The sequence below is a fragment of the Lissotriton vulgaris genome, chromosome 9 (genome assembly GCF_964263255.1).
Source record: "Lissotriton vulgaris chromosome 9, aLisVul1.2, whole genome shotgun sequence".
NCBI classification, from domain to species: Eukaryota; Metazoa; Chordata; class Amphibia; order Caudata; family Salamandridae; genus Lissotriton; species Lissotriton vulgaris.
Genome location: NC_141697.1, coordinates 316,810,448 through 316,831,914, shown reverse-complemented (window position 1 = coordinate 316,831,914; position 21,467 = coordinate 316,810,448). Strand labels below are relative to the sequence as shown.

Genomic DNA, 21,467 nt, shown 5'->3' with positions numbered 1-21,467 from the left:
CGGTAAATATGCACGGTAGCGTTCATTTTCTAATATGTTTGATTTGATGAAGGTTGCAGCGCATAAACAGTTCTGAGATGTGCTGTGGTTCACATTGGTTAAGGTGCTTCAGAGCTGGACTGAATTCCATTGGCAGAGCGGCGTGTGGGCTTCAGTGGTATATTGTCAGAGTGTTGGCACCATTATATGAGGGTTTACTGCCATCACTGGTAGCGCTGCAGGGTATGGTTGAGGTGCTTCGATGGAGCTCAGTTTGAGCCTCAGGAGAGTGTGCTGATTGGTCGTGGGGGGACCGAGGTACACCGACAGAGCGCGAAGCCTGTTGTTGTGCTCCCAGGACATCTGTTAATTCGCCTCATAAGCATTTAAAAGTAAGTCCCTGTATGTTAACGAGAAGGCGTCTCCAGAGGTGCATTACCGAGTTAAAGTTCACGGACATTCGGAAAGATGTAGCAGAAGCCGGGTGAAGGGGAGAAGACAGCCAAGTTCGCGCAGAGGATAGATCCTAGTGGGAGCATCTTGAACCCGAGCAGAGAGCTTCGATGAGGAGAGCGGAGCTGGTGCACTGGCAGAGGAAGGTGCATAAGGGGGGGTGGGGGGGTAAACATGGCTACCGGGCTCGGCATTGGTGCCTTGGAGCTTCTGGGCATCTGTATCCTTCACTGAACCTATGCGTGAGAAACCTGAGACAGAGGGAGCAAGGTGCTTGTGTGTGTGAGGGGCGAGAGGAAGCAATGGCTCACCCAGGTGTTAACTAGCGATCCACTTCATGTGTGATACAAGCAGCAAGTCTTGACTTGTGACTCATCACTTTGTACAGTGGTATTTTCCAGTTTCACATTTCAGGTTATAAGTATAAATCATAGCTGCCAAGTTTGCAGAATCGTTATATGTGACATTTCCATGTCCTCCATGTGCTTGTGTGTGACCTGTCAGTGCCTTATGTGTGACACTCTTGGTGTCACTGTATTACGTCCACATAATGAGATAAACACATTTGAACTCCATGTGCTTTACAGTGTATGTAATGTTGGAGAATCAACTTTTGTTGGACTTTCTGCCCAACACTGGATATAACATTTTGATAAAAAAAATAAGTCAGAACTCACCATCCTAAAGCCCATGGTAAAATGATACTACTGGCATGTGCACTTTCAGCTCTGGGTTAGTATCTAAAAACCTTTGCTTGCCATATTGCAGTACGGCAAAAAATGTACGCCCCACTGTTTTCAAATGTCACCTGCCGCCACTGTCCACTTACCTCACTATGCAGGAGCAAATTTTGAGATGGGGCTGTAGGGAAAACTTTGCACAAAATATTGAGGGAATAGGAAATGCAGCAGCAGCACAGAAGCACTGTTAACATTGAAGAGGAAAAGGTGCTCTCCTTCAACATTCAACAACAAAATTCTCCGGAAATGATTATGATTGCACCATTATGGATTTCTAGGTCTTCAATTCTGCAGTTGCCCACTCTATCTGGCTTTTTTTCATTAGGGCAGATGTAAAGTCCAAAGCACTACCCACCCCCTCCAACTTCCTAGAGCGCAATATTCAAACCCACAGCATTTACATAAACGTAGATTGCCGCTGCTATGTATAGACTTTTCTGGTTTATTACCAAAATTCAAAATGGCTGCTTTAGGCATGTGTGGTTATTCTTCATACATGTGGAATAACATTAAAGATGGGTAGGGGGCATTGTGTTGCCAGAGCGCTGCGTTAGCCTACTTGGCCTAACACCACACTCTGCCACTTCTGAAACGCAAGGTTGCACAGTGTTTACAACAATATGGTGCAGCCCTGCATTTCCCCCTCCACTTGCGCTAATTACAGCTGCCTAGTGCCAATGCAGGCAACCTTGCACCAAGGGTGCTTGTGTTGGGGGGAAGATTGTTTATGTGCAGGAAGGTGTCGCTTCCTGCACATAAACAATATTAAATGGTGATTTGTAACTTGTATGTGTGCTGTTTTGTGCAGCACACATAGAAGTTGCAAATCTTCATTTTTAAACTGATTGTTTATGTGGAGGAAGGGACACCTTCTTGCACATAAACAATCATGCATGTCGTTTTGCTGTTTCTATATGTGCTGCACAATGCAGCAGACATTGAAATAGCAAAATCAAGGAGAAATAAAGCATTTCTCCTTGTTGCGCCACACTAAGACCAATTAATTCTGGTGCTGCCCCATGTTTACAGCACCCTTGTAAATATGGGTCAGTGTGAAAATCAATGGTTGTTGCGCCGGAATGCCCACCACAACACCCATTGTCCACCCATTTCACGCTATGTATAGTGTGAAAGTGTGCCTTAATTACAAGGCAGCGTTAAGCCACATTAAGTGGCTTACCACTGCTTTGTAAATAAGGCAATGCCCGTATCGCCATGGGAAAGTAAAAAAAAGTGACATTCCTGCGGCGATGGGGGCTTTTAAATATGCCTCCCTGTTCCATGTGCGACACCTTATATTTGTTGCGGCTTCACCCTAGAGGCTGGTTTACGGCAAGCCAATGAGTTCTTCCTTTGGACTCTCCTTAACATCGCCATTCTCTCATCAGCGCTAGAGTTGAGATGGCCTCTCTGCAGGTGAGAACTCCAGTTGAAATTTGCTTTGCTCTGCGTCCAAAGATGCACACGATGGGTCTACTAAACAAACACTAACAAAGCTAAAAGGTCTGACTTGTAACTGAAAACGCACGCCTGGCATTTGTGAATTCTTATTGTTCTTCCCTTGGGTGATCCCAGAGTGGGCTATGCCCAGATGTCCGATCCTTACCCAATTGTGCCACTAGACTGAAAGCTGCATGTCTCACATGACGCACAACATGGAAGAGGCATGTCTGGAGTTGTTTGCGTTACCTTACTAAGAGAAGATCGTCTTGCCATTCTGTTTGTTTTGTGTCTGTTGGGATTGGGCAGAGACTACTTTGCGTAAGGTCTCTCCTTGCTTGTAGATCCACAGTGAGCTAAAAACAATGGACATAATATGACGCAGAGTAATTACCTGAGGCTTGGGTTCAGCGTTCCAATAATCACTCACTTTTTGTTCTTTGGTAGTGCGCTTATCCCCTTACTCATATCCTCAAGTACCTCATTACATAATTATTTTGAGTTATTTTACAAATATTGTACTAATTATAAGAGGTAGTTGTAACTGCAATCAACAGAATTACGCTATTGTGGCCTCCTTTGACAAGCCTCCTAATGAGTCAACTGAAAAGCGCCTCTTCTTATGTTCTTCCTCTCTACAAATGTATTACAATGTTACAATATACACCCCCCTTGAGCTATGTAAATGATATTGCTGGGGCTTCACTCGCTCACCTATGGAATGGTCAATTCCAGTTATTGACATTGCCATTGAAAATGTATGAGGCAAAGTTACATTTGGTTCATTTATGTGGAGCATTTGCTCATTATTCATTCTGAAAAGCTAACTGGATTTGGGGCCAGATGTAGGAAGCGTAATTCTGGGCGGTAACGGCCGAAATTACTGAATAAAGGCCGTTACCGACCGGAATTAGGCTACTGAGATGTAGGTGCCCAAATTGCTAATTCGGGAATTTACCGATTCGGTATTTTAAGGAATCAGTAAATTACCGATTCCTTAAAATACCGAATCGGTAAATTACTGAATTAGCAATGTAGGGAGCACTCAAATGAGTGCTTTCCCCTTTTTGGGATTCGTTATTTACCACCAACTACAAGTTGGTGGTAAATAAGGAAAACCCCCCCAAAAAGCAATTTTATGCAAATTGCTTCAGTGCCATATTGCAGACATACATGCCCTTAGGGCATGTATGTCTGAAACATGTGCACCCATAAACAATTGAGGGGTGCAACAGGATGTCAAAGTGACATCCTGCCACCCTTCAATGTTTCCCCCAATTACCTAATCGGTATTTACCGATTCAGTAATTGACATTCATTCCTATGGGCCTCCAGGCCCATAGAAATTAATGTAATTACCGAAACTTACCGATTCGGTAATTTTTTCGGTAAAATTACCTACATCCCATTTGCCTGTTCTTAAATACCGAATCGGTATGATTCGGTATTTAAGAATCGGTAATCTGGGATTACCTACATCTGGCCCTAGGTGAGTTGATGGGACCAGCAATAGTCATTGTTTGTACTCTCAGGCCATGAGCCCCAGGAAGTGGACATCTCTATGTCCTTTATAAGGGGTTTTGCTGTCCTTTAGGTCCACTCAAGCTCTATATATACACAACCCAATAAAATAAAATGAAATGAAATGAATATCTGCAGACTCCATCAAATGTCAATGTGGATATTCCACCTTATGGATGCCACTGGGCTATAACATACTGTGCTTGATCTTAGTGGGTAATACTGAATGTTGACTTCACTTGACAGGTCACCACAGGATATACAATCCACAGCACTCTGTGTCACCTAACATCCTTAGGTAACGGTCTAGGCATTTTACTCCCTGTGACGAGAACTTCATTGGTTCAGAGAAAATCCCATGGTTTAGTAAATAAAAGCGCTCTTTGTTGATGGAAAATTTGTTTCCAGGAGAATATTTAATGCATCTTGTGTAATATTTTGGCAGTGGCGTGTAGACTGAATGGGCAGTGAATAAAAATGATTTTTAAAGGAAGTTTTGCTGGCATTTGTAGGCTCAGCTGACTGCTGCTGCACCTCATGTGAAATCTCACCTGGCGGATCTACGCTCTTTGACAGCACAGCAAGAACAGAAGATCTCAGAGCATAAGGTGAGTTTTCGCAATTTGGTTTTCATAATTATAACACAAGAAACACTTTTAAACATTAGACCTCTCATATTAGGATTGAAATGCCTTGATGGATACAAATGCAAATCATCTGCATTAGCCTCTATATGGCTCAAGTTATGCCGCCGGGTCCATACCTGTGGAGTGGCAGAACTTGGCTTTCTTTAAAAAAAAGAAACATATTTTGCTTTGTGAATTTATTGTCATTTCACTGTTTCTACAGATGTGTCTTTTGTATTCCACATATTCTTTCTATGCTTACTGCACAGCCAGGTCTATAGCAATGTCCAGTCGCTCACTTGTAGACCTACTATATCCAGTACCCTGTTTTATCATACCTGTCCATACTCCTGGTGCAGTATTTCTGGAAATAGGACAGCAAGTATGACTGCCATGAGACCATCAAAGATCAGATATTAAATGTGCACTTTTGGTTGCCACCAGGCTACATGGAGAGGGTGCCATTTATTGGGCTAGGCAATCCTTCCAATGTCTTGTATCCCGAAGAAGACAAAGGCCCTCAGTTGAGGCATAACTTCTAAAGGAAAGGTAGGAGAAGGCTCAAAGAGATTCAATACGCTCTCCAATGTTTTTCCGTCAATAAGTTATCTGCAACTACACCACAACCTTCCAGTTGTGGATATATGCTAGAGCTACCGTTTTGAGTATAGTATGTTTGGAATTTTCTCTAGTCATCTCCTTTGCCAGAGCCATTGCTAATTTTTTAAGATGGGGCTATATTCTTTTACATGCAAATCAGGGCACCTTAAGATCTTTACTAAAAATGGAGACATTCGAGCCACAATCCACAAAGTTCATTTTTAGCCAAACTTGATTATTGCTTTTAAATTATCAAACTGCAAAAGTGCACTTTTGAAATCATGAACTCCAGCCCAACTGAAGCTTTTCTTAAAACATCTAATGCAGAGGATCAGTTTTGAATTAGACATTATGCACGGTTTTAAATTGCATCTTTATGAACCTTATGCAGAATCAATTGAATACAAACAGGTTCTACATTATATCCGTTTTTCTTTAAAGCATGGAATCCGGTGATGTATAATTTTATTGCGGCTCGGGTAACTCCCTTTTAAATCATTGTCTTTTAAATGGACCCATAAGGAAAATGCGACCAGCTTATGCGATCTCTGCAATGGAGGAGAGCAAGATCTGAAGCAGTATGATCAAACTCGGCATTAGTTGAGGCCAGAAGGCCCTACTTAAAAAAATTCAATTTAGATATAGCTGCGCATCCGTGCAGAGCCTGATATCATTTTAAAAATTTCCCCCAGACGAATTTGTGTGTTCTAACCTGTTTAAATTTTTAAAAACTTTTCTAAACTTTAATTGAATATTTTATGTATATTCTTATACCAAATGTTAAATGTCAAAATTTGTTGTACTCAGTAGAGAACCAAATCAAATAAATTAAACTTGAACTGGAGTATAGTATTTTGAGCTGGATTCTCTTTTTTAGCAATGGCTGAACCTCAGCCTGTATTTAGACATGTTGTATACAGGAAAATGTTCCAATAATTCAGTATTTTATGTATGACAGAGCCTTCTTTTGATTTAACATTTAAAAAAGTTAATTCTTAAACTGTAGTTATTTTAATACAAAAAATATCAAACCTGCATTTTGATTCCACATTTGAAGCAGACAATTTGTGTGCTGAAGTTAGGAAAATTGTTGCAATATTTGAAAATGCGTCCTTTTAGTTTTTTTGGTATGTACAGTTATATGAGAGTCAATGCACATTCCTTAGAGCGGAGGAATATTCCTCTTCATTTGGACGTTTTTCTTTTTTTTTCTGTCCATGAGGGCAGCAGTGCAGAAATGTACAGTCTGACAGAGACTTTGCTATTATGAGGAGGATGGAAATGATTTGAATTTTCTAGTTAACAGTTGTAAAATTCACTGGCAACACCAGTGTGTCTTGAAAAACGTGTCAAAAAGGAAGACAACACAGTTCTGTAATTTTTATTGTTGTTGAACACATATTTTTCAGTGTTAAGCCTTTGAGTGGCCTGCTGTAGTAATGTTTTTAGGCACTTGTTTTACAGATGTGATGTCTTAGCAGGTACCAGTAGGCCTCCCTTTGCATTCTGGTCACTGTGGTAATTTTGACCTGAATACGAATTTCTAAGAATACACTTGATGTGCTGTATCACACAATAGCACAAATGTTTCTAGTGAAGTATTGTGTTTCTCCATTAAATGTAAGGATTGAGCACTGGTTTATTGTTTGCATAAAATTAGAATTTATATTGTCTAGCAGTTCTCTAAAGGACCTATCTTGCTGCGTTCACAGTAACTAAACTCTCGCCTAGATCCTTTTTCTCTAAAGCCACACATAAAAGCAACGTCAACTGGAGAGGTACAAGCAAGATATGTCCTGTATTTCATGCAAGTTTAATCCAAAATTGTTCAAACAATCATACAAGAATGCTCCACCAAAGATGAGTTGTATCCAATCACATAGTGGCCGATGTGTTTTGCTCCTAACAAAGAGCTTCATCGGGGCTGTAAATTAAAAGAAAAAATAAAAATATGCAAACAATTAAACACATTATTAAAAAACACATATTTTATACATGGCTCATGCCTCAATCTAAAATATGGACACAAAATGCATGTCACAAAATGTTTTAAATTGGAGAAGCACTCTGGTCTGTTTTTTGCTGAAAAGCTTTAGACTTTCAACTGATTATGACCTTTTTTTTTTTATTTGAAATGTTTTTATTAAAATATAAAATGTGCACATCAGAGGTTATATATACAGTACAGTATGGTAAACATCATAGAACTGCGGCGCCATTGTCGTCAGAGGAGAAAAGGAGCAAAGGAAGAAGAAAGAGGGGGGGGTGTTTCTTATCCAGTGTTTGGGATGTTCAGGTGTGCGTCGAGGCGTTCCCACATCACCTCCTTAGCATTGTGCTCCTTTGAGAACTTGCCGGTTATATTGTCTGCTCCTCTGAGAAATGTCACCCAGTTTATCCAAGTTTTAAAATTCGCTTTGGCTGTGTTTTTCCAGTTTGTCAGGATAACGTTTAGAGCTGCTGTTAGCAGTATGTCCATTAGGTCTCTTTCCTCTTTGCTGTTTAGGTCTGCCGTCATGTATTCCGTGGCAAGGCTCACAAAGCTGATCGTTATGTCTTTGTTGGAGATGTCATTGATGAAGTTGATCACCCTTGACCAAAACTTCTTGACTTTGGGGCACTCGAAGATCAGGTGTTCTAGGGTGCCTTTCTCTTTTTCGCAGTTCCAGCAGCTATCAGTATCTCTTATGCCAGCTTTGTGGAGTTTTGCCGGGGTCCAGTATGCTCTGTGGAGGAGCCAGAATTGTGTCTGTGCTAGTTGTGGGGTTATCTTATTTGTTGACGACGAACGCCACAGTTTGCTCTTTTCGTCCTCGTTTAGCCGCCTGCCCAGGAGTTGTTCCCATGTGCTTGTTGTTTTCTTGTTCAATGCGGATGTGGGGGGGCTGAGGAGCTTGTATAGTTTTGCCGTTTGGTGGCCCGTCGTGTTCAGGCTTTGCTTGTATTTGATGATGGTAGGTAGGGGTAGGGAAGAAAAAAGAAAATCAAAGAACTGGAAGATGAAATCACTCAGCTAGAGAAGGGCACTGCGCAAACATAACAGACAAAAATACCCTGACAACACTAACAAAGAAGAAATATGAGCTGAACAAGATCCTAAGTGAGAGGGCCGGTACATGGATAAACAAATTTAAATCCATCAACCTGTGTGCTGCAAACAAGGCTGGGAAACAACTAGCATCATACTTGAAAGTGAAGCAGAGGCAACACACAATTGCAGCCATAACGGACAAAACGAACAAGTCACAAACCACAAATAAAGGTATCCTCGAGGTATTCAGGCAGTTCTACCAAGAACTATACAGCGAGGACCAGAGTCTAAAAACCAATGGCGGCGCCGCCCTGCTCAGCAAGACGAACGTGCCGGAGCTTACGGCAGACCAAAGAGAGTCATTAGAGGAGGACATAACAGTTGCGGAAATTGAAGCAGCCATCAACCAACTCAAACCAAACAAAGCACCAGGGCCAGACGGATACACAACAACATTCTACGAAACATTCATTCAACAGCTCAAACCTATAATGGCGGACACATACACACACTGCATACAAAGGGGCAGAATGACCGAGTCCATGGCCGAGGCAAACATTATCGTAATCCCTAAAGAAGGGAAGGACCCACAATTCCCGCAGAACTACAGACCCATATCGCTCATAAATGTAGACTGCAAGATCTACGCGAAGATACTAGCCAACAGACTAAACAGGGTCCTTCCTGCTCTCATCCACAACTCACAGGTAGGATACATCAAGAACAGACTATCGCAAGACAACACACGACTACTCTGTCACCTTATCAACCACACAACACACAGCGATGAACAGGCGGTGATGATAGCACTGGATGCAGAGAAAGCATTTGACAGAGTCTCCTGGCCATTCCTGAACAACTGCATGGACAAGTTCGGACTAGGGGCCAAATACAGAACTATGGTGATGGCCCTGTACAACGAGCCAAGAGCAAAAGTGGTGGTAAATGGAGGCACATCGGAAGCACTAACGCTGGGGAGAGGCACCAGGCAAGGATGCCCCCTCTCACCAAGTCTCTTTCTACTGGCACTAGAACCACTACTAGCCAGAATAAGGGACAACAACGGGATAACAGGTGTCACAATCAAAGACAAAACTGTCAAACTCGCAGCATACGCGGACGACATCCTCATCATAACCACCAAGCCATCAACATCGATCACAGCCCTAATGGACACAATAGGAGAATACGCAGAAGCCTCAGGATACAAGCTCAACAAAGATAAATCGGAATGCAAGCCAATGAACATCCATACCACAAAAGAGGTACTTGGAGACTCGGGTCTGGCTTGGCAAAAAAAAACACCTTAAATACCTAGGCCTGCTGTTCGGGAGAGACCTAAAATCCACCTTAGAACATAACGAGGACGCAGCCCTGAAAAGCATAAAGGAGAGACTGGACCTGTGGTCACTCAAATACATAAGCTGGTGGGGCAGGATCAAAACAATAAAAATGATGGTCACGCCCGCCATGAACTACACACTCAGCATGCTACCGCTGGCAATGACAGATGCTTTCCATAAAGAACTGGACAAACTCATAAACAACTTCGTGTGGAGAGATAAGAAGCCAAGAATCAATCTACAAAAGCTGAGACAAACAAAAGACCTGGGTGGTCTCAACCTAACGAACTTCAAGAACTTCCAAATTGCGTGCTTAGCGAAGCAAGGAATACTCTGGCTCCCCAACACCCAAAGCTACGAACCTGTATGGCTGGAAGTAGAAAGGAACATCCTGGGGGGAATCAATCCCATAGCGCTACTCACAGCAAACAAACACCCCCAAAGACTCAACCCAATCCTGAAACACACCAAAGAGGCACTAATGAAAATAGATAAAAAGATGGGACACAGAATGAAAGGATTATTACCTTTTCTAACTTTTTTAACTAAGCGTGCTGCGGAGGTAGCACGTTTGTCCAACCGTGCCACTACTTAAACCTCCTATCTTAAGTGAACAGAACACTTAACCTCCGTGCACTGTTGCTGGTGTGGTTCTATCTCGAGAACAACACTGGGAAATTTTCACAAAATAACACAATAAGCATATAAACACTGCTTATGTTTTTCGTATATTTTCCAATTTTCACAATGACTTTTATTTCTAAGGCATTCCTTTTTGTAAACAAGGCTTAACATAAATGTACAAAAATTATCGAAATTACAATGATATATAAAATTTTAAAGAACAGAAATTCTTGTCAACATCCTAGAAAAATCTTCTTTATGCCCGATGCATTTCGAGCTCTAAGAGCTCTTCCTCAGGGGCCTGTAAACTGAATATGTCAATCAATTACTTAAACTGCTGTGCTAATTGACCCAGTTCTTGAGCTCTGTGGAGCCCTGCATCCCAGTCCCGATTGTTTAGAATTTTTGAAATTATCAGACGTGGTCTGGCTCTCTGAGGTGGCGGTGGAGCAAGGGATCTATTGTCATATAGATATACTTTGCCTATATGCTGTGTTAAGTTAGCATGAGCTTATTAGGAGATTAAACGCCATTTTACCTTTCTGCTGCTTCTGCACTCAACACATATCTGTTGCTTTAGCTTTGAGCCTAGTAGGGTGTTTTGATTTACGCTAGAATAATATGTTGTTACTATGATATCAGCCTTGCTTGGTGAGCTGTGTCTGTACAGTGAGTGCTGAAACCTTCAAGGATATCTCAACACAGTGGTTGTTGTGAGGTCTGATCTTCGCACTTTCCTAGACATAACATACATGCAGCTACGGCCAAATTCTGGCTTTAGGTGCGTTTTATATTGCTTTGCAAAAGAGCATAGAAACACACTTGATGGTGCTTCGCATGCAGAGAGCTGGTGGAAGATGATGTGATCCCTTACCACTAGGATCTTGAGGTATGGGGCCGCCCTGTTAAAAACCCAAAGAGACCTTCTTAGATATAATATAATATATTAGCTAGGGAGGGTGAGAATTAGGTGTTACTAAACCCTATTCGTTTTAGCATTTTATCATGCTTTCACCTTTTATAATCTATGGACTAGGGACTATGCTGATTACTTTGTTTCTTATAATATGTTTGCTTGTATTAGCTAAGATACTGCGTTTGAGAACACTGCATTAGTGAATAAACATTTCAAATATGCACACGTCCTAATTTACTCCTTGTTCTGGATTGAAATGATTGTATAACAAAAGAGTGTTCATGTGTTCCACGTTACCTGAGGTGTACTAAGTCCATGTTCTGGTTTGTCTAAGCATTGGGAGTTTGTGATAACCAATGAGACACTGTAGCTAGTCTGTTAGGGGATTTTGGGTACTAAGGTGAGTTTTGGCACACCCTAATTCACTGAGGTTCCAAGTCTCTATGCACAGTTCTGTATGAGAACGGAATCCCTGCGACACTATGAGCTCTCCTGACGATGAAGACCTCAGAAAAAGTGTCCTTTTCTAAGAGAGTTATTAGCAGTTGTTCTATATAATGTTCAATGGACCTGTGTCTCCCGATTCACCAATTCCCATAAGGCTTATGTTACACCGGCGAGAGCGTGCCTTTAGATTTTCAGTCTTCACCAACAGTGTTTCAAGGTGCTTGCTCATTTTCCCTTGTTTAGCGTCTGTTTGTTGTTGAGCATCCTCTGCATCCGATATCCGGCGATCCGCCATATCCAGCCTTTTAGTGTGTTTGTCCAGGCGCTCGGACATTCAATCCACCTGGGTAGTAAGAGAGTCGATTTTTTCATCAGTGGTAGAAAGGGCAGCTTTTATCGAGGAAAACATGGCCTGCACCTTCTGAGTAGCAATCCCACCAACCGTCGATGTTCGTTGTTGCGCCGCGGTGTGGTCATCCAGTTCAGTCTCAACTGCTTTTTTCGGTTGTTCAAACTTAATTTTAGGTTGGTTTCTGTCTGGCTTCCCCATGATGCAATAATTGCAGGTGGATGCAGCCGGCACAGTGTGTGGGTCAAGTAGTAGTGCAGGCCTAGCAGAGCACAGTTTGATAGTACAGCGCAGGTGGAGTTCGCCCACTCGCAACACGTTATGAATGCAAGGGGAAGCACAGCAAGAAACAGCCATCCAGGGCACAGGGTGTCGGCAATGGGGAAGACCTCTGCGTCAGCGGCCCACCAAAATCACAGGTTCCGAGCCGACAGCCCTGCACCTCACACTGTGGCACAGGATGTGCAGGTCATTGCCGTGGGCACATGACACCTCGATTCGAAGGATGAGAGCCCCTGCCGGTATGTGCGCTGTGGATGCTCTTCAGTTCGTGCGGCCTAGTATTCCTTCCCACCAGGAACCAGTAAGCAGACACCAGGCCGCATGTAGTCCAACAGCGATGTTTGTTGTAGTGGGGTCAAGGTGATTTATGGCCACCAAAGAAGTGCAGAACAGAGCTGTTCCAGGGGGGTGCAATGTCCGCAGCAGAGTCACCAGCAGTAGAGGACAGGCCAACCCAGTATGTGTTGCATGTGCAGCGTTTGGCGTAGCACTATTCATAGTAGTTCTGGGCGCAAAAGAAGGCCCGGAGGCAGCACATCGGGTGAGGAGCAAGGGGGCTGGCTGATATCTGTATTTGTTGTCGCCGGACCCCCCAGGCCGACGGTGCGATGTCGCCTCGCAGAGAGCGGTACAAAAGGGGGTGGTAAAGGACGGAGCATCTGAACCAATCAAACACTCACACCCAGTCAAAAGATCTGGGTTTAATCCATCACCGTTCTTTAGCCCACTCTGTCACCCCAGTTCAGACATGGCTATATGCATATCAGTCTGACCCTGTGCCTCATGGGAACAGTCCAGCCCGAACTGCCAAGCCATGCCTTCCCTGGACCGGAAACAAGCTTCCGAGGACCGGTTTCTGGCATTCTAGCCGTCTTCAGCCCGGCTTGCTTGAATCCAGTGGCAAAGTGAGCAAGGGACTCACGTCTGAGCATACCCTGCCACACTTATGGCGGCCAAAAGCGGTACAAAAGGGGGTGGTAATGGACGGAGCATCTGAACCAATCAAACACTCACACCCAGTCAAAAGATCTGGGTTTAATCCATCACCGTTCTTTAGCCCACTCTGCCACCCCAGTTCAGACATGGCTATATGCAAATCAGTCTGACCCTGTGCCTCATGGGAACAGTCCAGCCCGAACTGCCAAGCCATGCCTTTCCTGGACCGGAAACAAGCTTCCGAGGACCGGTTTCTGGCATTCCAGCCGTCTTCAGCCCGGCTTGCTTGAATCCAGTGGCAAAGTGAGCAAGGGACTCACGTCTGGCATACCCTGCCACACTTATGGCGGCCAAAAGCGGTACAAAAGGGGGTGGTAATGGACGGAGCATCTGAACCAATCAAACACTCACACCCAGTCAAAACATCTGGGTTTAATCCATCACCGTTCTTTAGCCCACTCTGTCACCCCAGTTCAGACACGGCTATATGCAAATCAGTCTGACCCTGTGCCTCATGGGAACAGTCCAGCCCGAACTGCCAAGCCATGCCTTCCCTGGGCCAGAAACAAGCTTCCGAGGACCGGTTTCTGGCTTTCCAGCCGTCTTCAGCCCGGCTTGCTTGAATCCAGTGGCAGAGTGAGCAAGGGACTCATGTCTGAGCATACCCTGCCACACTTATGGCGGCCAAAAGCGGTACAAAAGGGGGTGGTAATGGACGGAGCATCTGAACCAATCAAACACTCACACCCAGTCAAAAGATCTGGGTTTAATCCATCACCGTTCTTTAGCCCACTCTGCCACCCCAGTTCAGACATTGCTATATGCATATCAGTCTGACCCTGTGCCTCATGGGAACAGTCCAGCCCGAACTGCCAAGCCATGCCTTCCCTGGACCGGAAACAAGCTTCAGAGTAGTGCAAAAAAACGAGGATTTAGTCCCTTTGTACTGGGGTGAATGTAAGACATTGTTCTGCATTCTGTCCATCAACTGTGTTTTTTGCAATTTTCACCCCGAGTGGGCTGGGTATGCTCAGACGTGAGTCCCAGGCTCTCCACATCACTGGAGTCAAGCTATCCAGGCTGAAGAAGGCTGATAGCCAAAAACCAGTCCTTGGATGCTTGATTCCGGTCTAGGAGAGACATGGCTTGGTAGTTCCGGCTGGACTGTTCCAATGAGGCACAGGGTCAAGGCTGATTTGCATATAGCCAGTGTCTGACCTAGGGTATTGTGGAGGGCAAAAAAACGATGGATTTAGGCCCAGATCTTTGTACTGGGGTGAATGTAAGACATTGTTCTGCATTCTGTCCATCAACTGTGTTTTTTGCAAGCCTCGCAGAGAGCGGCACTAGTCACTACAGCACCCACAGAGGTCATTTGTCACATCGCCCTCACCTCCGACCACCACAGGCAAGCATCGACTGCTCATAGGATATTTTCCATGGTGCCGAGGCCCGGTCGGAGCCTTTAGCGTACTCGCATTAGGCTTACGCTCTCTGCGTCTCGGCTCACCATAGGGCAGGGCTCTGCGCGCCTACGTGGTATAGGCCGCGCTGCTGCCGATCTCTTCCAGGCTTATTTCTGCACGTTTTGGATGATCATCTGTTGTAAACATCGGATCATCGGATCAGGGTGATACTCCAATACCACTTTCTTGTATTTCTACCACAGCAGTGGGGTCACGATGCAGGATAAATTGCAGGATAGTTGAGCACCCGAAGGAGCTCACTTAATCAGTGGCCATATTCAGGCATTGCTAGCTCCGCCCCCAAATATGCACAAGGTTGATACTAAAATGTGCATGTTTTCCTAAAGGTGCATTGAGTTATCATTTCTGGGTGCCTATATCATTGCAACCTGTCAGGCATTCACTCATGAGTGCACATTTTTGGTTATTTGGTTAAATAAATGGAGCAATATACTATTTTCAACTTCATTTTTTCACAAAACCCACAATAAATATGGATAAATATCAATGAAATTAGCAAAAAATAAATATGGAAATGTCGGAAATATGTATTCCATAAAACCAGGAGCCCTAAGTATAATTAAACTACCTTTAATTATTTATAAACATGGCAATTGATAATTGTTAATGTACAATAGAAATGTGTTTTTTATTTTACTTTAGGTGGTAAATATTTTTTTGTATAAACTTCAAAAAATCATTTTTATTGAATAAAATATATTGAAATTAAAATATTTGCAAGAATTGAATATGTGATTCTAAGTTAAAACATTAATACTTTAGCTACTTTTGTTTTGTTCTACGTTTGATCTAAATACATACAATTAATTTACGTTCATTTTTTACAAGAAACATATTTTTTCAAGTTTATTATATAGTTTAGTAAACATTTATTTTTTTCTTAGCTTTAACATAAGGAGATCGCCACCCCAACTGTGGCATCTCCCTACTTACTAATGTGTAGGGAAGAGTAAGAAAAAGTTTATTTACAAAAACAAAATTGTGAAAAAAAAATATGTTAAATGCATTATGCATTTTTTGTTTTAAATGTAAAACAAAACGTAGGAGGAAATAAAAAAATGTTATGCAGCACTATAACATAATTTTGAACTAAATATATAATATAATATATTTAATTAAATTCCCACCAAAAGTTACAAAACGTATTTCATTATGCACTAGCAGCCCGTCCCGACGTTGTCTGGGAGCAAAAGGCTGCTTCAGGGCCGCAGCCCGTCCCGACGTTGTCTGGGGGTCCCCTGGAGCGCAACCGCCACCTTCAGGGCCCCCAATCAGCCGAACCGCCACCTTCATAGCCCCAATCATCCGCACACAGTTCACCGCTCCTCCCCGCGCTAACGGGCCACTCCTCCCCGCGCTTCACTTAGCCGCTCACGTTCCGCCTACTCCCAGCACTTCACTGAGCCGCACACGTTCCACCTCCTCCCAGCGCTCCGGTGCTTCACCTACCTCAGCCCGACCTCACCGCTCCTCGTTCCGCCTCCTCCCATTGCGTCAGTGAGCCGCACACGTTCCGCACCTACCTCAGCCCGACTTCACCGCTCCTCGTTCCGCCTCCTCCAATTGCTTCAGTCAGCCGCACACGTTTCGCTCCTCCCCGCGCTTCATCTATCTCAGCCCGACTTCTCTGCTGCTGTCCGCCGCTCCCCCACGCTAGATGATGTCAGCACACACGTCCACGTTGTTTGCTCACACGGCCGGCGCTACTTCTTGGGGACTACTTTTTTTTATTGTTTATTTTTCAAATAACATTTATTTTTATTTTTTTTATAGCCTATGTCCATCTACAGGACCCCCCCTTTCCAACGCTGTATTGGGTGTTGCGATTGGTTGTGTACTTTTCGAGTTTACCTGGCTCAAAGGACACAGTTCTCTCTTTATAATAGTAGTATAGATTACTGTCACTAAACGTGATTTACAGAATGTATTAAATTAATTTAGTTATATCTTGACAAAAATTAATTTTACCTTATTTTATAAATTCAAAAACTTTAAAATATTTTATAATAAAATCATCAATGTTTTAGTTTAAGATATATTTAACATTATTTTATATTTGTAACTATTTCAAATAATTTAATTAAATTCAACTTTATTTCCTATCGGGTTTTATTTTAAGTCACTTCCTCCTTTAGTTTCTAGGGGCTAGATGTAGGTAGGATAGATTTACCGATTTTTAATTACCGAATTTTACCGATTCGGTAATTAAAAATCGGTAAATCTAAGGGGTGGACATGTAGGTATTTCCAGATGTGGAAATACTGAATCTGTAACATTCGGTATTTTCCGATTCTGTAAATACAGAATCGGTATTTCCTATTGATTCCTATGGGCTTTGAAGCCCATAGGAATCAATGGGAAATACCGATTCTGTATTTACAGAATCGGTAAATACCGAATTTTGCAAGGGTGCAGGGGGTGTCACTTTGACACCCTCTGGCACCCCACAAATAGGCATGTGTGCCATGTGGCACACAGACATGCCCTAAGGGCATGTCTGTCTGTCACATGGCTAGGTGTGCATGCATAAACAAAAAAGGAGGGAGAGAAGGAGGTTAAACCAAACCAGGTCGGCCTCCAGTCAGTATATGTAATACAGGAACCCTATGTGAAGGGTCCAGAGACCTGGTAGGTGTTGTGTGGTTACTGCTTAATAAGTCAGTGTGTACCAAAATTATGTAAGAAAGAAAAATTTCTTTCTAGAGTCCCCTCACTCACCGGGGTTGCCCCACGGTGACATGCTTCATCATTGGGGCCATCCCAGTTCTCTACGAAAAGGGGCGTGCTGCGACAAGGCGACTACGCTGGAGCACTGGTTTTGTGAGATGACTATGTGTGGTGCAAGTGTGGTGATGGTGGAGTGGGTGTGAAATTAAAAATACCGTGCTAGTGGGCCTCAACAATTTATTTTGCTCCTAGTGTGGTATAAAAATTAAAAAGGGGTAACACTGTGTTCTAACTTTTACTGAGCTAGATCAGTGTTATGGTCAACATGTTTCAAGCTCCCCTAAGCTTTTCTTCAGGACCATACAGGGTCCAGCCCTGTATTGCCACTCCTGTTTTTCAAATGAAAAAGATGAAAATAAGTGTTGCTAAAAAACTACTTATCAACATTACCGCTGTTGTTAATAAAACATGCGTGTTGCTGTACATACGTTTTGTATTCTACTTGGAATTATAAAAGAGTGTATGCGGTCGGGTGAGGAAGCATCAGGTAGTACCGAGCGGGTCTGCCGATAGGAACAATGTTTCCACGAGGCGTTCCTGCCCTTGCCTAAGACCATGGGGTGTAATCTAACACTCTTTTATAATTCCAAGTAGAATACAAAACGTATGTACAGCAACACGCATGTTTTATTAACAACAGCGGTAATGTTGATAAGTAGTTTTTTAGCAACACTTATTTTCATCTTTTTCATTTGAAAAACAGGAGTGGCAATACAGGGCTGGACCCTGTATGGTCCTGAAGAAAAGCTTAGGGGAGCTTGAAACATGTTGACCATAACACTGATCTAGCTCAGTAAAAGTTAGAACACAGTGTTACCCCTTTTTAATTTTTAATTTTTATACCACACTAGGAGCAAAATAAATTGTTGAGGCCCACTAGCACGGTATTTTTAATTTCACACCCACTCCACCATCACCACACTTGCACCACACATAGTCATCTCACAAAACCAGTGCTCCAGCGTAGTCGCCTTGTCGCAGCACGCCCCTTTTCGTAGAGAACTGGGATGGCCCCAATGATGAAGCATGTCACCGTGGGGCAACCCCGGTGAGTGAGGGGACTCTAGAAAGAAATTTTTCTTTCTTACATAATTTTGGTACACACTGACTTATTAAGCAGTAACCACACAACACCTACCAGGTCTCTGGACCCTTCACATAGGGTTCCTGTATTACATATAGGTGTGCATGCACACATGTGCATGCACACCTGAATTCGGTATTTTACCACACAATAGGATTGTGTGGTAAAATACCGATTTTGTAGGACCTTTGGGAGTCCCACTTACATCTGAGATTTACCGAATCGGTAAAAATACTGATTCGGTATTTTACAGAATCGGTAAATTTACCGAATATGTAAAATTGTGCCCCTACATGCCAATTCTTGAATACTGGTCGGTAACGGCCGAAAATACCGATTTTCGGCCGTTACCAACCGACCTACATCTGGCCCTAGGGGAGGATGTTGTAGTCCCAGTGGCTGCCATCTGTGGTGCTGGGCTTACTGCAGCTCTGTTGCGGAGCTGTTTACTACTGGTTTGGGTCTCTGTTAGCTGTATGAACTTTAGAAGTGCAGTTTATTAATTTGCATCAGGCTTACTCTTTTGTGATTGGGTGCATGTCAATTCCTAAACGCCACCTTAACTCTCTGTTAACCCCTTCTTACGCCTCCCTATATATCCCTCTCATTCAGTAGAAAGTGTACCCCTTTTCCCCACCAAATCCCTTGGACCTCCCACATTTAACCTTAGGGCCCGATTGCGATGTCAGACAGACCGGAGTCAGTCCGACATGGCTTTAGAAATGGAACCAAACGACCTCCTGTCGCCGGTTCCAGCCCAGCTATTAGGATGGTTGTATGATGTTACAACGCGTGTTATTACAACGCGTGCTGTTACATCGCATTCGTTACAACGACTGCGATGTTACCACGCTATACCTTTACAATGCATGCCTTTACATCAACTTGCGCTAGGTGGCGTGCTAACATTAGAAAAGTGTAATTTACTATTCCAACTCCAGTCCACTTATCAGTAGGGAAGGTGTTGGGATAGTAAACTACACTATTTTTAATGTTAGCACGTCATCTAGCGCAAGTTGATGTAAAGACTTGCGTTGTAATGGCATTGCGTGGTTACATTGCGGTCGTTGTAATGACCGCGATGTAACAGCATTGCGGTGTACTGACCGCTTTGTTAAGGATGTTTCCCATTAGGATGGGATCAAGCCCTGTTAGGTGGCAATCCTATACTTTGCTATGAGAGCATGCATTCTAAATGGAATGCATGCTCTCATAGCAAAGAGCAGTGGTGCAGTTCAAGGTGCTTGCCACCAGGTGCAGGGATCAACATGCCCTCTAGAGGGTCCTGCTGGGGGCCCCCAAAGACAGTCTCACAATGCCATTCTGTGTCGGAAAGGCCAACACAGAAAGGCAGTGGGGAACTGCCATCGTAATCCCTCGGCTGTAAAGAGCCGGGCGAGGCATTGTGGAAGGCAGCTGGGCTATCTGAGCCTTCGTCAGCAACTTGGAACTCCTGTTTGTAATGAATTCCAACCGACTCCATTAAAATGGGTTGGTCGGAAATTATTAGAAACAGGAAATTACGATGCAGTAAGGATGGCTCTGACCGAGGGTCGGTGCCCTTCCTTACCGCATCGTAATCGGGCCCTAAGTAAAGTTACATGTGTAAATCCCTCCTTAGGAAGGATAGGAGAGGTGAAAGTTCGTAAACAGCATTTGGGAACATATTAGAAGTACTATTATTGTTCCATTACACACACTAAAAACTGGAGTTTGTGACTAGTCCCTTGATAACTCCAGTCATGAAAGTTGTTTTACTTGATATTACAACTGTGAGACTCATAAGTATTTTTTATTGTTAAAAGTTAATAATAACTGTCACAATATTTCCAAATGCTACATATTATAAATAGGAAATTATTAAAATTCAATAATTTGTATGTTTTTGCAAATTTTCCAAGACCTTTAATTTCCACTTCAATTATTAGTTTCATAGAATAATATTTAACAATCAACAAATTAAATATAAAATCATACTGTACTAGACAAGTATGTAGGGTACTAGACAATTATTTAGGTTTGTGTTGCATTAAAATTGTTGCTTTACCTACAAGTGTAATCTAAGTGGCATTTTGCATATGCATATCATTGTTGCATTACTACTAATTGTACGGAAATGCTACATAATAAGCACTATTGCACATGTGTTAGTTTACAAAATATGAGAGTATATTTTGTCAAATCCACATATATTCACGCTTTTCACAAAGTTAAATTACAGTTGTGAATAAATCTACATGTGTAATTTACTTTTACACTTTCGAGTAATTTTACTACTTCTGTCTAGCCACCAATCCAAGTGTACAGTTACTCTAAAATGTTGACTTACACCACCCTAAAAAAGGGATGGTCCATATTTACAAGTTACTGCTAAAAAAATTGTTGTAAGTCCAGAAAGAAACACGCAAGTACTACAATACTCTCCCTTAAAAAACAACGGAGGAAGGAACTCAAAGTAAAACAATATAGGAAATAAAAGACTACTCTCAATTAATTTGCTACCATTTTGGGTGCCTTTGTGGCTGTAATAATTATAGAAGTGCTGTTTGTGAATAGCAATGGGCTTACCATTTTGTGAATTGTTTGATCTACCTCCCCAAACCTTTTTTCTGACACTCCTGAAACCCCTTCCTACTCCCCTTTAATGCCCTCTCCTTTACTCTTAAATATTCCACATTTACCAGGCTCTCTTCTGTCTCCCTCCCACTTTTATTATTGAAATGTATACATGTGTGTGTGGAAACTCTGGAGTTGGGGTGGAGATCTCCGCAGATAAATATATAGGAGATGTAGAGACATAAATGCCACATGTACATTTATGTATAACATTAAGGGGCCGATTCTGATTTCGGCCGCCCTACCGACCGAATTGGTCATTGCTG

General features: G+C 42.8%; 1 protein-coding gene across 1 annotated transcript in view; it reads left to right on the top strand.

The window, feature by feature from the left end:
* LOC147690048 (zinc-binding protein A33-like) overlaps window positions 1-21,467 on the top strand; it is a 348,579-nt gene that overhangs the window by 213,450 nt on the left and 113,662 nt on the right. Inside the window, exon 6 of the mRNA XM_086936633.1 lies at window positions 4,646-4,741. Within this exon, the coding sequence (XP_086792759.1) occupies window positions 4,646-4,741 (96 nt within the window). The remainder of the gene's footprint in view (window positions 1-4,645; window positions 4,742-21,467) is intronic.